General features: G+C 42.3%; 2 protein-coding genes across 10 annotated transcripts in view; both read right to left on the reverse strand.

The window, feature by feature from the left end:
- Window positions 1–720: 720 nt before the first annotated feature.
- wdsub1 (WD repeat, sterile alpha motif and U-box domain containing 1) lies at window positions 721–10630 on the reverse strand. The gene is made up of 13 exons (XM_053423186.1): window positions 10562–10630; window positions 8795–9206; window positions 8336–8523; window positions 8056–8142; window positions 7573–7666; window positions 7051–7084; window positions 6912–6952; window positions 4941–5047; window positions 4784–4801; window positions 4100–4126; window positions 3558–3737; window positions 1310–1444; window positions 721–1171 (listed from the first exon to the last, which is right to left on the reverse strand). The coding sequence occupies exons 2-13, from the start codon at window positions 9190–9192 to the stop codon at window positions 1020–1022; spliced, it is 1461 nt and encodes a 486-aa protein (XP_053279161.1). The 5' UTR covers window positions 9193–9206; window positions 10562–10630; the 3' UTR covers window positions 721–1019.
- A 1142-nt stretch (window positions 10631–11772) lies between these two features.
- The window catches only part of baz2ba (bromodomain adjacent to zinc finger domain, 2Ba), a 69395-nt gene continuing 59568 nt past the window's right edge, over window positions 11773–21599 (reverse strand). For all 9 annotated transcript variants that reach the window (XM_053445490.1, XM_053445404.1, XM_053445322.1 and 6 more), the window contains 18 exons: window positions 21089–21154; window positions 20598–20738; window positions 19859–20113; window positions 19435–19658; window positions 19231–19305; window positions 18914–19145; window positions 18766–18828; window positions 18299–18443; window positions 17127–17944; window positions 16788–17037; window positions 16372–16527; window positions 15962–16122; window positions 15550–15863; window positions 14815–14950; window positions 14576–14722; window positions 13765–14069; window positions 13386–13529; window positions 11773–13243 (listed from right to left, as the gene is read on the reverse strand). In XM_053445490.1, the coding sequence (XP_053301465.1) occupies window positions 13087–13243; window positions 13386–13529; window positions 13765–14069; window positions 14576–14722; window positions 14815–14950; window positions 15550–15863; window positions 15962–16122; window positions 16372–16527; window positions 16788–17037; window positions 17127–17944; window positions 18299–18443; window positions 18766–18828; window positions 18914–19145; window positions 19231–19305; window positions 19435–19658; window positions 19859–20113; window positions 20598–20738; window positions 21089–21154 (3789 nt within the window). In that variant the 3' untranslated portion in view covers window positions 11773–13086. The remainder of the gene's footprint in view (window positions 13244–13385; window positions 13530–13764; window positions 14070–14575; window positions 14723–14814; window positions 14951–15549; window positions 15864–15961; window positions 16123–16371; window positions 16528–16787; window positions 17038–17126; window positions 17945–18298; window positions 18444–18765; window positions 18829–18913; window positions 19146–19230; window positions 19306–19434; window positions 19659–19858; window positions 20114–20597; window positions 20739–21088; window positions 21155–21599) is intronic.

Consider the following 21599-nt stretch of genomic DNA (forward strand, 5'->3'; position numbering starts at 1 on the left):
TTCATTAAGCAATATTTCAATCCTCACAAATAAATGTGTTAGACCTGCTGATCCTACTGCAGATTGAATGGGGCTGTAGCTTTGTGCAGTTACTCAGTCAATTGGTTATTCAGTCATTAAAAAAAATCATGAATAATAAGGAATGCACAAAGAAATATATTTTTTGATTAATAATTAATTTGTATCATTCCTCGAATGGATCTTTATTGGTCTTTTCAGCTGAATGAGCAAATAACACATTTTGTTGATTCTGAAGCTGAAAGAAATTTATAACAAAGCAACATTAATATTACAACAGGAACAAAATCAGTCTCTTTAAATATTAATTCCTTGTGACTTTTTCTTCCAAGAACTTCCATTAAAAAAAAACATAGTTGTAATAAATATTAAGTAATCGTGCAAAAGTCAATTCATAGTAAACCTGCTTTCAAACATGATTTGCTTGATGCAGCTTGATGTGTAAAAGCCACCACAGTGTGTAGACGTCTCAACTGGATCAACGCACCTGCTCCTGTTGGGCCGTGGGATCCCTGTGAGTTCTGGTTTCTGTCTGTTCCATAGACTGTAAATAAAGATGGACGACACATCCAGTCCTCCCACCATCCAGAAATGAAGCCAAATCCTCCTGATAACAAACGCTGCCATCTTGGGCTGATGTTTGTCACTTGGAGCCAAAATCTGCAAAGTTGTGACCGGGGGATGGAGCCGTGGTCGGCAAATAACTTAATGAAACCAAAATGACTGGAAACATGAACACAACATGTATCAGAATTACAGAAAATGACAGAAACCGTCTTTGAGAAACATTCATTTGACGTGGTTTTGGACTTTTTAGTTTGACTCATGCTCCAACCAATAACATGGAGGAGGCAGGAATTATGACCTTCATTGCATCCAGTCCCCAGGAGGTGATTGAGCCTCTGGCTTCACTTTGGGGTGAGACCTCATGTCGTCCATCTTTATAAGACAGTTTATGATCCGCTCTAAGTGAAATGTTTGGGACACAGCTTCGTCAGATGTCACTGGCTGGTCTTCCAGCGGCCAATCGCCATCTTCAGGGTGTGGTTAGGGGTGAGCAGGGTCGTCAGCAAGGGGAGGTTGGTCATGGGGCTGGAGCGGTTCTTGGTGTTGATCCAGCTCTCGATGGCCTCTTTTTCATACGAGTAGCCATCTGTTAGGAAATGTACACACTCAACTTTAAGTGCACAAACATATTCCTACACTCTGAAGAAACAAACACACGCTGGTGTCTGTGTCTCATTCGCCCACATGACCTAGTTATAGTGGGAAATGTCTGCTGTTCACGTACCAGCAGCAATGACCGGCTCCTTCATCAGCTCTCGGGTGATTGGACACAGGAACTCGTCAGGAACGCCTGAACAGACTGAATGACTCTTCAGCTCCTCCACCTTCCTCAGGAGTTTACTGCGCAGGCCCACAGACTCTACAGACATGAACACAAGAGAGAGAATAAACAAAAGCACCAGAGAGAGAATAAACAAAAGCACCAGAGGAGAGAAATTAAACAAGACTTTGTTATAGAAAACGGGGTCTCACGTCGAACTGATCAATAACAGTCACATTTATAATATTAATATCAATGTTTTGAGCATTTGTTACTTCCACTAAAGGGATTACATTTCATTGCTGTTTGTCTTTTTGTAAGATTAAGCATTAACTACTAAACTGATTTTCTTTAAACGTGGTGGAAGCGGTGTAGACTAAGGAAGAGCCCATTATCTTATGGAGTGGTTTTGATTAAGGGGGCAGATCCAGATTTATTAATTTGTTTGTATACTACAACACGTAAATCTTCATGAAAAAAGATCCGGTACATTAAGGGAACTGATATCTATGAGTGTGTGTTCAAGGGGACCTCTGGGCCTTGGCAGAGGTCATTGTAGATATTCCCTTCGTTGAGCACGTTTCACTCTTGGATGGCGAATGTGAGCATGGATTAGAGTGATGGGAGATGACCATGTCTGCTGACTCCAGCAGGTCCTGGAGAGCGGTTGAGTAAGAATCCTGTTTATTTAAAAAATGAATGACCACAGAAAATAAAGCGCTACAGCGGAACATCAAATGGTTTGTAGACTCCCTGCTGATCTGAACTGGTATATTCTGTTTCATGTTACTCTGCTGCTGCTTCTTCAACTTCCCACCTTTGATAATCGCCTGTTTCTCCATTTTTCCCTGCAGAAGATAAAATGTGTTGCTGCTCGACTCTTCTCTTAAAAAAGTTGGGATTGTTGCAACGTTACTAAAAACAGAACAATGTGAACACAAGCTGTCGAGGCGCTGAAGCTGTGTAAACTGAGGAGTGATTGACAGAAACTGTGGGATGGAAATGACGGCATTGGAAATACAACAAACATTCGCTGACAACCACATGACGAATACTGGCCTGGCTGGTAGACTGGCATCAACAACACAACACTCATACTTCAGCCTTGTGGTTGCACTTCTTACAGATACTAGAATAAACACCATGTAGTTGTATGCCTCCGTCAACCAGTTCAGTGTCAGCCTACATATTTATTTCCAGATTTAAACGAGGTCGCTGTGACGTTAATCTTCGAGTCCAATTGATAACTGATTCAAATTTGAAGACATTTCCCAAAGGCCGACTTGAGATATAATATTCAAGAGGCCAAAAACCAGTTTTTCGACCTCTGACCTTTAACCAGCCAAATCTAATCAGTTCATGTTTGAGTCCAAATAAGTATTTGTATCAAAGTTTAAGAAATTCCTTCAAGGAGTTCTTGAGATATGTTAACAAGACCAAAAACACACGTTTCATAAGGGCACAGCCACCTTGACCTTTGGCCCCAATTAATGTCAGTTCACCCTTGAGTTAAACTGAAAATTTGCACCAAGTTTAAAAAAATGCCCTCCTGGTGTTCATGAGATATTGGGACGTAGGACAGACGGACGGATGGACAAACTGAAAACAATAAGCCTCCACCCGCGTGCTGTTGCCTTGGCTGAGGCATAGAAAAGACAGAAATACATCAGAGGGTTGATAAGTCAACAATTTCAGGAAAACCTCATTTAAAGCAGGACTTGGAAATAACCAGAAAGACCTTTTGACATTAGGTGTAAATCCACTTTAGACTTAAGGGGAAATACTGTTTTGGGGGATTGAGTTATGTAACTGATGAAGTGCTCCAGATTAAAGTCATGACTCCTGAAGCCTCACAGCTGAGTGCTTTATCCAGTGCAGCCTAATATTATGGAATTTCTCTGAATAAAACCTCCATCAACCTTCATTCATTCATTCATTCCTTCACCCTTACTTGAATTTAATGTGTCTCGTTTCATCCGTGCAAATAGGTAGAAAATCCTAATCCACACACGCCCCTGTTCATTGTCACGGTACAGCTGCTGTGTAAATCCCCTTATACTGGTTTTTATATTCTTACGTTTCAAACATAACGGGAGCATCAGGACTGTGAGGTAACGAGTGTCCTGTCATCCACTGAGCTGCGTGTGTGTGTGCGTGCATGTGTGTGTGTGTGTGTGTGTGTGTATGTGTGTGTGACGTTTCTCTTCCTCACCTATGAGCAGCTCTGACGCCAGCGTTTCCTTGGTGAGACTGAGCAGCTCGGTCCCGTCTATGTTGTTGGCCCTGAATTTCTCAACCAATCCCGAGAGGCCTTCCTCCACCAGCCACTCTGACACATCCCCCTCTGACCAATCGGTGACCAGCAGCTTCGATTGGCCGGCTGAGGTTTTCCCTGAGAGATTGGGTCGAAGCGAGAAGGTCAGTGCTTTGACAGCTGCAGCGCCTTTTGAAAAATGGCCAAATATTCTGTGTGGAAGAGCGTCCTGGAATGCTGCTGACTAATTATTGATTATGGGCCTGGAATAAATGAATATGATTACATGTCTGTCTGAGGTGTCATCCACATTGTCATTGACACCAGATGAAACTCGAAGGTGAAAAGGAGCTTGTGAGTTGCAGATAGAAACATGAGACCATTACTGATGGTACCAAAATCACAGATTGTGAAAATATTGTAAGAGGAGAGCCTGGTTTACAGATTCTTACTTTGCTCGACTGTAATATACGACTAAGGGATATTTATCTCCTTCCTACCTTCATGTGATGCGAGAGCAGGATCCTCTGAAACACAAGAACGAGGGATGAGAATCTGTAACCAGAGCAACGCAATGCAAACCTGCAGCACATGAGAATGAAAAGGAGAGTAGAGTGAAGAGCGCTCTTCAATACACAACACCTGTGTCCTTCACTCCAAGCATCTGTCTGTCGGTCTGTCTGTCTGTCTATCCCTCTATCCATTCACCCATCTATCAATCTGATTGTGTATCTATCCATTCCTCCATATCGATCTATACATTCCTCGATATCTGTCCCTCCATCTAACCCTCTATCTATCTGTCAATCTATTATCTCTCCAAATCTATCCCTCCATCCATCTAACCATCTGTCAGTCTGTCTATCAATCTATCATCTCTCCATTCCTTCATATATCTATCACTCTACCTATACATCCCTCCATCTATGCAACCCTCCTCATATGTATATCTCCATTTATCCCTCTTTCCCTCCATCTGTCCCTTTATATATATACATCCAACTCCCCTTACCTCAATCCCTCTATCCATCCATCTATCTATTGATCCCTCCATCTCTCCATCTCTCCATCTATCTATCCATCTATCAGTCTGTCCATCTATCAGTCTGTCCATCTATCTCTCCATGTATCCCTCCATCTCTTTCCCTTGAATTCAAGTGTTAAAGATAGAAAGGAAAACTAACCAGGCAGTGTCTTCCCTCCTTTCCATTGGACAGAATGTTCAGAGGAGGAAGCCGCCACAGAAACAGATAACAAGACAAAACAAGATGTAATTTATCACCCGAGTATTGATTCTGGTCTATTTCAGTGTATCTGTTTGTGTGTTCGTGTTTCTCCCACCGTGGCCACTGCATCCGTCCTCCAGCCTCCAGATGTTTACAGTCTTATCCATAGATCCCGTGGCAATTAGCGGTGATGTTGGAGAGAAGCAACACGCCGTCACGTACCTGCAGCAGACGACAGTCACCAGCAGAATGTTAATGGCTGGCTGTGTAGCAACACAAAAAATACTAGATAATAGAGGACTTTAAAACTGAGGAAGAAGAAACAAGTGGAGTTTTTGTCCACATTGATTTTCTCCAGACTCATATAAGGTCACTGTGACCTTTGACCCCTGATATCAAATCAGTTCATCTCAGTCCAAGTGACAACTGGTCCAAAATAATTGAAGAAATTTCCTGAAGGCACACTTTAGATTTTCAGGGGGCCAAAACGTGTTCTGTGAAGCCACCGTGACCTTTGACCGCATTAAAATCAAATTACTTAATCTGCCAGTCTAAATTAATATTTTAAAGCGTTTCAGAGATGACGCACTCCCGAGGCAAAAAAAGGGTTTCGTGAGATCGCTGTGACCTTGAGCTTTTACCTCTAACATTTAATCAGTTTATCTTTCAGTCCAAATTAATGTTAATGAAAGAAAATCCCATTAGGCGTACTGGAGATATTGTATTACCAAAACTATGAAAGACATCTTGATGAACAGATCACCCAAAGACATAAAGCCTCTGGCCACTGGCTGGCACCGGTGTATGAGCATAAAAACAACAAAGTAGGAGAACTGAAACGCAAAAACAGGTTTATGTGATGTTTTTAAAACATCTGAATATGAAATCTTAGTCCTGAGCCTCGGGATGCGAGGCTGCCATTCAGCTCCAGGGTTAAAAGGTGGTGATGCCAGACATTAATATGTGGCGGTGATGGAGCTGTTCTCCATCAGAGGGTCAGTTCACTGATGGTTTACCACGTCAGAAAGCTGCACTAGAATCTAAACAAGGATTAAAACAGACTTTTCAGCCGATTCCAGAAAGTCAAAGCAACGTTAAAGAGGAAAATCTCTGGTTCTGAAATATAAACTAAGAGGAAGACATGCACCAACCTGGCCTCTGGATACTCAGTTTGTCTGAAGTCGAGTTTCCTGGAGGCATTTTGTCAAGTGCTGTCATTCAATTTTTACCCCATTTATCCTCTTTCTCCTGTCTCGACTACTTCCATTTCAGTTTTCAGATTTTTTCTTTCAACATGACTTTCATGAGAGGAAGCGACTTCGCTGCCTTTCAGTCACAGGTGGCTGGATGGACGTATAAATAGCTCGTACGTGTGATCGTTCAGCTGTGGCTCACATGTACGTGTAGGGGGAGAGATGCAGGGAGAACGGTCCTATCATTTTTCATAAGATGCAGGGCGAATGTTTTTTGAACACACTGCAACACAAAACATCGACTGTATTGTCTTCTTGTGGCTCAGCCCTCTCTGTGCCTGACATCCTGTTGTGAATGAGCGGTTACAAGTTGAGCTCATTCATATTTATTACATCTTTTACATGACATTACCATTTTGTGTTGAATAGAACAAAAATACAATCATGTTCAGTCATCTGTGGAATTTGAAATCGCAAAAATATCTTAATGTTGCCTTTAGTCTTCCAAAGATTATGCTTATGGTAATTAGAGAGACGCTTTCTGTCTATATAATATGAATGTTCATAGAATTTTAACATTATGGATATGTTATAATATTTCCTAAAGTTTTTAAAAACACATCAAGACCATTTAAACTAATGATCATCCAATGATTTCCTTTATTTGTAATTTGGCCTGAAATATCTTTCTAGTTATTCTCGATATGACATCACCGTGACTAATTTTATAAAAACATAGACAGGAAAACCCCAAATTCTCAATATACAAATTATAATTTTTCAAGATACACATAACAAGAGAGCACTAACTATAACAAAATCTATCGCTCGCCAGATGAGAGAAATTCACATATTTACGGTGGTAACACGAAAAAAGTAAAGTGGATATTCACCTCTCGTGCTGTCTCAGGGTGTAAAGCAAAACTGCGTTTGCCTGCAAACACACAAACAAAATGTGAACATTGTGAAAAGTGCATTAAATAACTATTCACCTATATAATGAGTAAATCGGTAAAAGGGAAAATAACTTACTGAGTCATAGACTGTAACAGTTTTGTCAACTGAGCTGAAAGAAAAACAGATATAAAATTGTAGCTGTAAATAATGTTTTATTAAACCAACTATAAACATGGTACAGGACGTTCATACATGCTTCAACTTTTTGAGAAATAGAGCAATCTATGTCTCCCTCCAGTGGCTTGATTGAAGTACTGCATGTTTATGCTTGAGTGGAGGGTGGCCTACTTCTACATCTACATCGACCTCTTGATCCTAAACAGATCAAAACCTGGAAACAGATGTTCTTAATGGATCAAATACAGTTCACTGGATTGACTGTGGTAGATTCTTTATCTTCTTTGTAGCCATCACTTGAACATGTTCCTAAAACGTATACACATACTTACAACCTTTTGGTTCTTTGTCAGTTACTGAGTCGTTTTATTCTTAGTTAAATAAATCAACAACAGAAACTAGACATTTAGAAAATGGACGACAGGTGAAAACATGTTAATGATAGATATCTATTAATTATAGGTAAATTCAGAGTCTTACCAAGACGCAAGCAGCTGCCCATCTAAGGAGTAGGCACAGGAGAGGACTGGAGCCGACTGGCCAGTTAATGTGTGCAGGAGCTGCATCTTATAGGCTACAAGAGAAACAACTGAAGTTATGTCATCAGACAAGTCAGATAGTCCCACTAAATAAAACATCATATGGAAAAGACTGTTTTCAGACAAAGGTTTGACTGTGACATGAGATATAAAAGGATTAAAAAAAGAGGCTAGAAATGGGTTAGAAAACATGAAGGGAAGTCAGAGAATAAAGACAAATGAGAAGATTTAATCTGCTAAATATGTGGACAAATACAAAAACTTAAAAGTAATAAACAATAGCATGGAAACACAGGATTGTATCTAGATTGGGCTGGCAGCTAATCTAGATACAACCACAAAGAGTAATGTAAGACTGCAGCTCTTTTCCTGTTGAAAGGGGTTTGAAAGAGGTTCAGATTGTCAGTACATGATGCCACTGTACCTCCAGGAGTGAGCTGGTTAATGACCCAGATCTTCAGGTGACTGTCTTGGCCACAGGACGCCAGACGGAACTGCACAACTTGACCTCCTACAACACAAAGACACACAGACAAATACATCATACAAAACAAATCACAAACGATTCAACTAGTTAAAAAGATCTGAACGAAATTTACCAAAACTGTCAATGTTCCAAGTTCATTAGAGAAGTTATCTAATACATAATTGATAATTCCGATTTCCTTTAATAACTTCTTTATTCTCACGGTGGCTCTTCTCACCACTGAGGATGTCAGGAGCAAACGTGCAGCAGGTGACCCCCAGGTCGTGGGCGTTCTTCTCCGCGTGGAGCTGGTTCATGCTCAGGTCCCACAGACGCAGGTCTCCATAGGTGGAGCCCGTCATGAACACCTGACTGCAGGGGCTGAAGGAGCAGGCCGTCATGGTGGTGTCGCTCACGGCTCCGGTCCTACACAAACACAACCAGCGGCAGCAGATCGTCATTGTTCAAGAACAATAAAACGTGGAGCTGAATATTATGCGAGTGCAAACAGTGGTGTGATGACAGGTGTTTACACTGAGGTCAGTTTCATAGTCTTCTCTATATATCTTTATGGATAAACACTGGAAGAGGTTGGTTTTAAAGTGAGTGTTTACCTGCATTATTTACTAAATGATGGACAAACGTGGGATAGACTTATTTTCTTTCTCGGCTAATGTGACATCTATCAATCTTTTACCGGTTCAGCTGTTTTGACGGGAAATCCCACAGGGCCAAAGTCCCATCGGATGCACCAGTGACCAGGTGGGCAGAGTCAGGAGAGAGCGCACAGATCCTCACAGGGCTGCGACCGGGATGCTCCATGACGGCCTCGATCTCCCCCGTGACCGTGGACCAGACAACCGTGGTGGCGTCGGTGGAGCAGGAGCAGAGGAACTGTCCGCAGGGGCTGAAGCAGCAGCAGTGGACGCTGTAGCCATGTCCCGACAGCGGGGAGAAAGGCAGCTCTGAGAAGTCACTGGTGCAGTATATCCGGACAGTTTTGTCCCCAGAGCACGTGGCCAGCAGCTTGGCCGAGAAGGCGCACCAGTTGACATCGTCTCGATGGTCATTTAACGTGCAAATCAGAGACGTCATTTGGAGAGCCGGCCCTAGAGTTTCCATAGAGGGAACGAGAAGGTGATTAAAAGGTTGTTCTGTTGAATCCCGTAAAATAATGCAAATATCCCATTACCCTTCTTTCTGTTTATTCACTAAACCTTTAAAAGGACAAAACAGTGAGTTTACACTGGGCTCTCAATAACACAAACTGTTGTTACAACTTAAGTCAATTCCCAAGACTGTAAAACCAACACAGCCGGGTCTCAATTCCCAAAAGATAAACAGTGAGAGTATTTCAAGTTTTACATCTAAGGGTGAAAGAAACAGAGAATCTAGAGTCTACTGTTCCAGCTGGGGCCTAGAGACACGTGCTAGTTTTTCCACAATGAAACGTCAAAGGTATGGTTCATAACAACCTACATCTGTCCCACTGGGGCCATTAATGTGAATGATTAACCCTACACAGCAGAACGAGAAGAAAGTTCACTGATATAAAACTAATCTGTTCAGTAACTTTACATATACAAAACACATTCAAAGTCATTTATTAGGAAGGAATTCCACAAACGAATCCTTAGTAACGGTGATGGACAGTTTTCAATAATTCCTGGTATTTAAATCACTGAATGAAAAGACATTTTTAAACATTGAGAAAACTAAGTGGTTAAGTGAGGCCTGTATGTCACTATATATTTTAATTGATTTTATAATATTCAATGATAATTTTTTTTGCTTTAGTCTGTCAGATCTCAATAAATCCAGTTTACAGCTTTACCCTCAACGCAGTGTCGGCCTGAAGGAAATAACAGAATTATACAATTTGAGCAGCAACAATTGATCAACAGGAGATGAATTGGCAACTTAATTTGCTGACTCATCGATGAGTAGTAATGCAATAGTACTAATACTGGTACCAGCTTCTGAAATATCAGGATCTTGTCATATACATGAAAGAAAAAAATAAATACTGTGGAATTAGTATCACAAATGTCTGATATTTTATAGACACATTTTATTACTTGGAGAAACATTATCTGCAGATTAAAATATAATGGAAACAATAAATATAACAACTGCAGCGTTAAATAAAAGACACATATTTAGAGTTTTCTGATGGATAATTCATGTACAAGGTTCGTGTAGCTTTCCTTGTTTTTCTCGCCTTCATACGCGTTAGTGTTTTTTGTTCTTTAGTGACAGAACTTTGACAAACTGAAGCCTCACTGCTGCTGTGGATCCTGTAGCTACATGCTAAGCTAACGATGCTTCAGTGACGACACAACGATCTATCTTCGCCTCCGCGGAAACAAACCGCGATAGAATCAAACCGAACAACAAACAGATTCTGTGAGACAAAGTGAAACGAGGCTTTATCTTCAGAGACATCTCACCGCAGCAGCTTTACCTTCTCCCGTCGAGTCGTCCGCTCGCTGCAGGTTTGTTTACTTCCTCATTGAGCTGCTGATCCTGACGTAACGCCCCTCACGTCACCCGCACTTTTTCTTGGATGTATTTATCTGTTTACATTTTTAATTAACTGATTTGATAGTATGTAGCCAATATAAGTGTTTTTATTGATTGTATTTATTTATTTCCATTTATTTTAATCAAATGAAATGATTTTTTGTAGCTAATATTTCTATTTCATGCATTTATTTATTAATATTTATTTATTGAATTTTTTTATAAAATGATATGACTTAACTTGTGTTTTTAACCCCATGTAATTCTCTAGATTTGGCAACAATCTTTAAGTTCTACTTAAACGCTTATAGATGAAATATTTATATATATTGTATGTATTTATTACATGTATTTGTTTGTCCGCTTTACATTTTGATTTAATTAAATTATATGGGATATATATATATATATATATATATCATAATCATTTATCTGGGAACATTGTCAACGGCAATTCAAATTCACTTTATATCTGTAAATTAAAAATAAAAATGTTGCCCTTCATCAGAGTTCCTCATTCACAAAATTCCCCTAACACTCCGGTAAATCTTTAAAATAGAAATGAAACTTTACTGTCGTCATGTTCTGCTTTGATTCTTTCCTGAAACACGGACAACTGTGGAAACTAAGACCCTTGTGTAGTTAATTTGATCTGATTCATTTCTTTTTTAACTTTAGGTTTAGCTCATTATTTTGTATTCATCATTATTTGTGAATTACTTGGATCACATACTGATCTCATGATGTAATGTTGTAAATGCACTATGAAATATAAATATAAATAAGCAACAACTCAGATTTCATTGACTGCAAGTGATTGGACATAATAACTTGAAATGCTTAGAAATTGTATGAAGTGTAATATTTTGTAAACTTTAAATTGGCTGCCATTACTTCCAAAATGACACAACCATGATATTGTCAGCTTCCCATTTGAAATAAACATAATCAACAATAATAATACAACTTTTCACGGACTTGAAAACAAATCCTTTCACAAAAGTCTAAACCTTGAAATTGAGCTCAGCGTTAACAGATTCATATGAAAGGTGCAGTGAAGAGTTTATCAATCATTCAGTTGATTGACAGAAAAATAACAGGTAACCATTTTGATAATGGCTGGTGATTGAAATAAAACAAGTGTGAGTCATGTACGTTGAAAAACATCCTTTTAATAGGTCCGTGCCACACACTAGTGAAAAATAAAGCTCCTACAAAAGAATGATACTTTTATTCCACAATATCTTAAATAAAGTAACTTCAAGTACTCTTGACTTGGGTACAAAAAAATCTAGCTGCCTCCATCAGGCCACAACACACAGCAAGGTTCAACACAGTGGTTACAAATGGCCTTAGGTCCTCTGTATTGTGGCAGATTACGAGGAAATGCGTCATGGAAGCATAACTGAATGCTTGTTGCTCCTTTTTTTCTGCTATGGTGAGGAATGATTTCTGTGTCACTGTCCAACTTTGGAGGCCTTGTTGGATTGAAATCATATAAAAAAGGAAAAACATAATGTTGTCATAAGAATGAAAACTAAAAACAATAACATCCCCTACATGCCCCTGTTGGAAGGGTAGGCACTACCAAGATTAAGGATACCACAGTGTTTGCAGAGGATATGTATATACTGTACAAACAATATTTATGATAATGTTTTCATCACGTTCACTAAAATAGAATGCTACAATCATTCTAAGGCATAAACAATATCTTAATATTCTTAAACAATTTTTACACATCGTTCCAAACAAGACATAATATTGACATTAATAAACAGTATATACACATGAGTCACCTTTGTCTTAACTGTTCCTCTGCCGTTCCTGTAAATAAATGCAGTTTTACAGTCTGAACAAATGAATACAGTATTCTGATGCCTCAAAGCACTGAACAGTGTAAACAGGTTTTTTTTTTCTTGGCTTTGTTTGATATTTGGGAGAAAAATTACAACACAAAGACACATTCCTTTTTTTTTTTTTTTTTTTCAATTCAAAGCAGTTCAGCTGACTCTTCCTTTTCATAGAAAATGAAGTGGACCTTGATTCATAAATAATTATTACAAAATTAAATACATTCACTATAATACGATTAAATAACAAAAGAATATTTACAAGTAGTGGAAAGTATTCTAGCGCAGACACATCAGTGACAGTTGAGGATTCATTCAGTGCAGTGTTCTGAGACAGGGAATGGTATTGCACTACGACACCCCATTTCTCTGGGACTCTTTGGGGCTTTTATCCCTGTTGAAAGAAATCCAGCGCACCTCATGTAATTACTTTTTATATTTCAAGGTGACATCCCTCCTAAGTAGAACACCATGGGTTCCTTGTTAAGGATTAGATTTCCTCTTCCATCCTGCAAAGCCGCATTTCTCCATCAGGGAATAAAAACAAAAGTAAAACCTGGTGCTCCGATTTGAAACGTTATTGGGTTTATGGGGAGAATCTGAACAGTTTGTTTTAGTTTGTTTGTTTCAGAAGCTCAGTCCAGCGCTTCTCGAAGAACTTCCTCATGTTATGACCGGCTCGGCCAATGTCTGAATTGTCTTCATTGTATTTTTCGCAGTTGTCAAACACCAAGTTGACATCGATGATGAAAGTCTCCAGATTTTGATACCTGGAAAGAAAAAAAAGAAAAAAGTATTTAAATCATTTCCTGAATAACATTTCCATCTCTCACTTTTATTATTCTTTTACTTTCAAACCCTGAAGGATTTCAGCTGTAAAAACAGAACAAACGGAGGCGATCGGAAACTCACTGGCTGCTCACGAGCTTCTCACGTATGGTGGCGAAGTCCATCGGTTTCTTGATGACCTTCTTGTAGCCAGGGACTGACTTCAGGTTGACGGGTGTGAGGAAAGGCCATGCATCCTGATGCCGCTCCACCTCAGCAAGGAGCACCCTGATGAACACAAACACACAAGAATTGTATTTGTAAGAGAAAAACCCTTGAATACCACAGTGAGAAGCTGTCAAAGAAAACCCACAAGAGCATCTTATTTACTGATGAAGAGGAGACTCATTATCTCCCTGTAGATACAGTCGCCTGCAGCTACTGTCGGACTGTTTAGAAGAAGGTGATGAATAAATGAAGAATTCAACAGAGGGACAAGTCGGAGCAAGTCGGAGGCACATACCTGCATAGTCCCAGGTCCCTGTTGTTGTCTCTAGCCGTCTTGGCTCTCTTCACACACACAGGGGTCTCCGGATTGACTCCCGGCAGAGCAGGTGAGCCCTCTTCGACTTTCCTCTTCCTGTTGGTGTCTTTTGCCGCTGCTTTCTTGGGCGTGCTGCTGGCGCTCGCTGGGTCTTCCTCCGATACTTCCCCGTTGCCAGTCTGCTTCCCGCTCTTCTTCGCTTCTCCGCCTTTCTTGCCACTTCCTCCGCTGGTTGCTACTGGTTTGACTGGAGGCCTTTTGTTTTTGGGGGTAGGACCACTCGCCTGCACAGAGCCAACAATGCATTATGGTCTGGTGCAACTCAAACAGAAGTGAAGTGACCCCACTGACATTGCTGATATTGATATTGGCCTTTTCTGAAATACAATATTTTTTCTAACATCGCTCATCATCTAGTTCTTCCCGGACCAACATCGGCATAAAAACATTCTTGTAAAGCTTGCAATAAAATCTGTTGATGTCCAGATTCTCGGAGCATGAATATGAATGGACGTTTTTATTGTCACTTAATGGGCGAAATGCCAACGCCTTGCAGCAAATTATCGAGTTGAGAGGAAAATTAAAGGCAAAAAACCGGAGACTCAGAATTCTTTGAGCTCCTGGTGACATGATTCTGAATTCATCTCATCTCTCTACAGCCCCACATGCACATAAGGGACTTAAAGGCCCCCCAAAAAATTCAAAGAAAGATCTCTTGAGCATGAAAATGGTTGGACTTTTAAGTGAATGCTGAGGGCAGATGCCAATTCATTATTTAAGGCTCTGATACCTTGGATATGCAGGACGGGCAGTACCAGTCTCCCTCTGGGATACTGGTGATCTTGGGTTTGTGACAGTACGTGTGGCAGCCTTTGTCACAGCCATCACACAGCAGGAGCAGGTCCTCATTATCACCCTTCCTGCACAACTGACAGTACTACAGAACGAGAGGGCAATCATTATTTTAATTAATGAGGTTGGAAATATTCGTATTGTGTTTTTTTTTTGTTTTTTTTATGTGCTACTCACCACTTTCATGATGGACCTCTCCCAGGCGATGGACTTCTGTAGCTGCTGGATGCACATGGCCAACTGGGCAGCACTGCGCACCTCGCTCAGGGCCTTCCTCCACACCTTCATGCCGTGGGCCACCTCCTCCTCGCCACTGGGAGAAGATAATGTGGGAGGATGGGATGGGGATGAGAAAGAAGGAAAAAAAAACACACACATATGTCAATATTTGGGTGAGGTCACACAAACACAAAGCGGTAAACTGATCAGCTGAACCAGCCGCCAACAAGACAGCAGACCAGAAAGAGCTCCAGCTGTGCAAAGACAGGCATGAGGATTTTGGGGGGTGTGGGGCGCTGGAGGAGAGGCACACACCGATTCTGTCATGTTAGGCGAACGTTCATGCAGAAAGAGTGAAGGAGTAGAACCAGGGTACATTTTATAGTGGGAGCCATGAGTGTGCCCACAACCAAGGTTACTGATGCAAAACACCATGCAGATGACTGCAGAAAAGCAAAAGATGCCAGTAAACAATGACTGTACAGGAAAGGGGAGCCCCCCACCACCCACCCTAAAGATTGCACAAGACCAAAGAAACAAAGAAAATATGCCACAAGCCACCACAAAAAGCTGCTGTGCAAGCAGCAAAGACCCTCACTTCTTTTGATAGTATGGGAAACACAAAGCACACACAGAGGAGAGGAACAGGTCTTAGTGGGAGAGTGGGGAGCTTTGGTTGGAGATATGACCTACCCTTCCCTGTCAGCACTAGTGGATGGGGCGGGGGCAGGGACAGTGACCGTACCCACATTATCCAGCCTGATCTGAATGGTGGTACCTAAGGGGCTCCTCAGGTACCTTCTCTCGATGTTGCGCTCCAGATCAGCCAGACGTGTCACTGCTATGTCCAGCGGGTTATCCAGGTGACGCGTCACCCCACCCTTCTCCCCGCGCTCTTCGGGATGCTCCTTGTCTCCGCTGCTCGCTGACGTGGATTTTGTGAGTGGCTTGTGCTCGTAGTACACCAGGTCCTCCCGCTCAGATTGAGGGTCCGGATACATCCAGCCCTGGAAGAGGAAATTAGCTGTTAAAGCTCTTGGCCTCTTATCACACCACTTCACATCAACATGTTCTTACACTAAAAAGGTGTGTTCTTGTATTTTACCTTCGCCTGCAGGCTGGCAGACGTGACCTTTCTCTCCAGCTCCTCGACCTGCTGCAGGACGGCAATGTCCATCTCCATCGCCTGCTCCTCAACGCACCAGCCTCGCACTGACTCCACACTGACCTGGCTCTCCTCCAGATCACGCAGCTCGATCATGGCCACTAGAAGGACGACATGATAGATATCAGTCAGCCATGAAATCACATGCAGATGTTCTTCGGTCAATAATGCAGTGTTCGCAGTGTATTCATGGATCATCAAGGACATGCTTCTTAGTTTGAATGGCAGAATACCAAATCTGTATTTATTACTATAAAAACAATCAACTCTCTGACTTCTCTCAGTCCTGCTTATGAATCTCAGCCGTATGCAGTGATCCTGTGCTCGGGGAGAAGTGCTGAGATGCTTACCGTCTCTGTGTTTGGTGCAGACCTGGGGGATGATCTCCATGTATTTCTGCATCTGCCTCTGGAGGCCCTTCTCTCTAAAGCCTCGGCTGTGCAGAGCATTGACTAAATTCCTCAGCTGCTCGATGTCAGAAACCCGCCACCATCCTGTCAGCAACTCTGAGACAAGGAGCACAAACAGGCATGTTAAACTCCGAGACACTGAACATACATCACTGTAACAAAAACAGGGCTTCACACAGCTATGTTATACCCAATGAAACAAAGCACAGCAGAGCAGAACATTCCCTGATCCAATTATCTTGGATTATTCAGGCAAGTGAAATCTTTTCATGCAGGTGAATCATTGTCAAATACAAACTGAGGGTTGATCACGGTTTCAGCTTTAATTCTTCTCAATGTGTTTATTTGTCTCTCACCTTCTGGGATGGGTCGAGGCATGGGGTGGTCGAGGGATTTGGGCATTTCCAAGGCAGGAGAGGGCATGAATGAGGATTTCTCAATGCCAGGTAAAGGCGATTCACTCTTACTGGAGACACTTGCTGTGTTGCCCTCCAGTGAGTGACCCGGCATGGGGCTGAGGCTGCTGCACAGAGGCAGGCTGGGACTTATAATACCGCTGGGCCAGCTTCCAAAAGACACACCTAGCAATGAGCCACCTGGCTTCACCTGGGGAGAACAGAGGGTAAACAAAAGGGTGAGGGAGGTGGAGGTGGATGACATCATAGAGAGGGTCACAGATTCAAGACAAATCTCACCTGCAGGGCTGATATTGGGTAGTTGAGGAGCCCAGCTGGGTGGTGTGGGCTGGTGGAGGCTGAAGCAGCAGAAGGGGTGAGAGGCAGGGCAGGGGACGGAGGTGGGGATCTGGGCCCGGCTGGGGTGGAGGATGCCTGGGGAGACACTTGTGGCGCTGCTGGAGGAGGCGTGGTGAGGGAAGAGAGGTCGCAGGGGTTGCGAGGGAGCAGACTGAACCAGTGTCCACTCTTCTCCGTCAGGACTCTGAGCAGCTGGTCGTTGGCTTGAAATGAGAGATAGGGAGATGGAGTAGGGGACGAGGACAGAGGAGTGTTCCCCGGGCTTTCACTTGGGCCTGGCAGGCGCGGCACAGGTAAAAGGTTGGAGGCCGGGGGAGTGATGTTTGCGGCGTCATTAGTGGTCACCAGGGAGGGGGTTGATGCTACTGCCGGCTCAGAGGAATTGTGAGTGGGGGAGGTGGCTGTTACTGAGGCAGCGGCGCTGTGAGTGCCCACGGGGCTGCCGTTTTGCCTCACATGGGGACTCTGCTTGTTCTCTTCCTTCACAGTTTCTCTGCCAACGTCGTTGTTTACGTCCCGGATTGTGCAGAGTTTGGAAACACAGTCTTTCTGAGGGTAGAAGAGACTCGGGGAGTTATTCTTCCCCTCGTGCTCCTTTTCCTCCTCTTCCTGTTGCTCCAAACCTTCTGTTCGAGTGCTCGGCCCATCAGCGTCGGCGTGTTTCTCCTTCTCCAACTCGATCTCCATAGGTTCCTCTTTGACCTTGACCTCCTCCGCCGCTCTCCTCCTCTGTCGCTCCTCCTCCAGTTCCTCTGGTGCTGCAGAGGATTGAGAGAGTGTACTGTTGATGCAGCTGAAAACTCTTACTACTGTGGTTGGTTTAACAACTGAGCATATTTTTCTAAAGGTGCCTCTGGATGATAAGTAGAGTTGTGTTCGATTATTTGAGTCTATGCAATATCTAATTAGGTTTTGAAAATTAAGATAAAGTCAATCGTAATCAGAAAATGTCATTGAGCACAAACAGCTGAACTTGCAGTTGAACAAGTATATTTAGAACATTTCTTTCTTCCTCTTCCAGCATTAATTATATTACAGAATTTAATTTTCCAAATATGTTTTTGATAAGCATGTTAGACCCTCGCGTGGTGTGTGTTCTGTGCTGTATATACCTTCTCCGCTCTCCATGGCTTCAATGAAGACTCCTCCACAGTGGGGAAGCACCCAGTACCGGCGGCGGTATCGGTCCTGGCCGTACGTCATGGAGCGCAGAGAATGAGAGATCTCAAACAGCTTTTTTCTGGTCTGATGATGTTGCTGAAACAGTAAAAAACACATATAATGATTTCTATACGTTATTTTGATCCAAAGATCAGGAAAATAAAAGACACTTATCCTTACTAATGTCCTATTGTAACGACCTGTGATATATTAAGCAGTACAGGCTATGCTAATGAGGCTATTTATTGAGATAATCAATGGCTTCAAGGGTATAACGCCCCTTTGTAAGAATATATGTGTTTAGAAGTTGCTTTTTTCCAATCACAGTGAAATTTCTGTTGTTAAACTTTTCCCTCAAGAGACCTTATACAGTTAGATTCATGATATTAACTGTTTCAAAGCACTTTAACGAGCATACCTTGGCTAACTTCTCTATCTGCTTCTCCAGCTCCTCGATGCTGGTGGCCTGGTCGACGTCATCCTAACGGGAACAACAAAGTCAATGTCTGCAAGCCAACCATCACACTGACTTCTTTAGAAAATGGAACTGTAGATGGAAATCTTACCTCATCAATGACCTCCACTTTTTTAACTTTCTTCACCTCTTCCTCCTCCTCATCCTCGTCTTCATCGGCCGGGTCATCGCTGTCCTCTTCGTCATCTTCGTCTTCATCACTGTCTCCACCCAGTTTCCTCTTGCGCTTGGCGGCGGAGGACGGAGTGCCAACAGACTGGTTCTCTTCCACACCCATGCTGGCCTCCCTCTTCCCAGTGCGTTTGGCATGAATGATCCTGAGCCTGCATCAACACAAACACTCAGGATCAGCCTGATAGTCTACAAATTATTTAAGTAAGATTTTTTGGGGGCTTAAAGAAAACTCACTTTTTCAGTTTCCCCTCCATGATGAGCTTGTCCTTCCTCATGTTTGCCATCTGATCCAGACTCTTGTCAATCTCACTGCAAGAAGAAATGCAATCCTGTTAGTTACAGTTGTGTTTGAAAAATGTTCTTACAATTAAAAAAAGTGTACTGTCAGTTACTGCTCCAGACAGAAGATGCAATAGTAAAACATATAGATGGACCTACCTGATAACAGCTCTGCTGCATGCTAGCTCATTAGCCAGGAAACCCAGAATAGAGGACTTCTGCACAGGCGTGTGGGCCTGGAAAGCCTTGGTCTTCAGACTGAGGGCCAGAAGAGCCAGGTCTGTGTTGGCACAATGGGCCCCCATGTACATCTGTAGCACCTCAGACACATTATCCCTGTTGATGCCAACATTGGTCAGGTGGTCGCCCAGCATGGTTTTGGTCTGAAAAGAGAAGAGGATGAGTTGATAAACACTTGATAAATGAAGGTCTGTTTGACTTCTAAGCTTCTCTGTCTTATGCACATGCATTGAATCAAGGTAAAGGAACATGTTCTTAAAATGTTTGTTTAATTCTCGAGTAGGTTCCATTGTTTCAGAGTTTATAGTACCATCATTCTTAAACCAGCGTTTAACTAGCTCACCTTTTGTCCAGGTGGCAACCCAGGGTCACAGACTGCCAGAGAGAGCAGTTTGACCAGAAGATCTTGGACCTGGCCCATGCTGTCCCCCACATTGAGCAAGCCCTCCTGTAGCATGCCCAGGGTGGGCACATCCATGTTCAGGTCGAGTCCCAGCACCTTCCCGAAGCCTCTCAGGAATTGCATCAGCATAAGGCAGTCGGACACGGCACGTCCTGGCAGGATGAGTCCAGGGATCCGGGAGAACTCAGGGAGAGGCTGCACAAAGGAAACAGGGATTGTTAGTGGTTTTAGTTTTTTTGTTGCTGTGAGCGAAATGCATTAAATCCAATTTGTACAGCAAACGGTTATGATTTAAACAACTGTGGTAAATTGAAAAAAGCTGCCATTATATCACACATCTGTTGACTGTTATCAAGATGGTGTTGTCCAATTTAATTTATTGACTGCAAATTTTCAACACTCATGCACTAATCTTCTTTAACCACTTGGGGGCACACATCTCCACAGATAAAAATGCATCTGACCATGTGGTCTCATTGTAAATACAGAGCCATAATAAAATATAACACAAATAACAATAATTCAAATAATAAAGTCAACATGGATTTGGTGACTGTGCCGTTCTGATATCCACATATTTAACAGCACTCAAATGAGACGTTTCCATCAGTGTATATGAACCAAACTAAAAATCCTATGATTTTTTTTTTTTTTTTTATCGACCGCCTGTCTAAGCTACCTTGTGGTCAGACAGACACATGTCTTCATTTGGCTTCTTCAGCTCCCTCGCTATCTCCATCTCCAGCCTCCGTTGCTCCAGTTTACGCTCTTTGTTCAGACGCTTCTCATCCCTTTTCTCCTGCCGCAAGCGCTCCCGCTCCTAGAGAGTCCAGAAATCATTCATTTAGGGAAGCACAGTGTGTGTGTGTGTGTGTGTGTGCCTCTGAGTGCCTGTGTGTTGCGTGAAAACAGACGAGAAGGTTTACTTGACTTTGCTGAGCAGTATTAGAATTCAGCCTAATGCTGCTGTGAATTCAAAGTAAAAGTGCTTGAGGGCCAGAATCTTTTGACTTGGTAAGTGTGTAGGAAAAAAAAAAAAATGAATGGAGGGAAAGAATGCACAAAAAGAAGAGAAAGTAGGAATCCATCCAGGGAATAAGGACTGAGGCTCTTTTCATGGAGTGGACTGTATGTGTATTTTTTGCATTTATTTGTGTCCATATGGACTACCTCTGCTTTCTTGCGAGCCTCGACAGCCTTCATCAGCATAAGATGTTGCCTCCTCCTCTCCCTCTCCTAGAGAGTCAGAGAACACAGGCACATTAACAAGCACACATTGCACACACAGCACTCAAGGTCGACTAAATTTAGTATGTATTAATGTAGAATTGTGATGCACTAGATCCAATAACGGCACTGTACTTGAACAAACACAAAACAATGCTTCACATGTATACACTTTCACATGTATGGTGGAAGCATAAGTGAAGAGTACAGTAATACAATGACAACCAAAAAAGCGACACAGAGATGCGATACAAAGTAGATGTGATGACAGGCTCAAAAAGAGAAGCAGCTGGAATCGGTGACGGCGCCTCTAAACTAAAGCTGACACAACAAAAGCAACAAAACGCTCGTTTGCCCAGAGATCCTCTGATGCGCCACAACGGCGTAACGATCAAAATAATAAATTCAATTACACGAGTCAATGCTAAAGTTTATTTGACACATCATTCGAAAT

Source organism: Pleuronectes platessa, chromosome 1, assembly GCF_947347685.1.
Source record: "Pleuronectes platessa chromosome 1, fPlePla1.1, whole genome shotgun sequence".
In the NCBI taxonomy this organism is placed as follows: Eukaryota; Metazoa; Chordata; class Actinopteri; order Pleuronectiformes; family Pleuronectidae; genus Pleuronectes; species Pleuronectes platessa.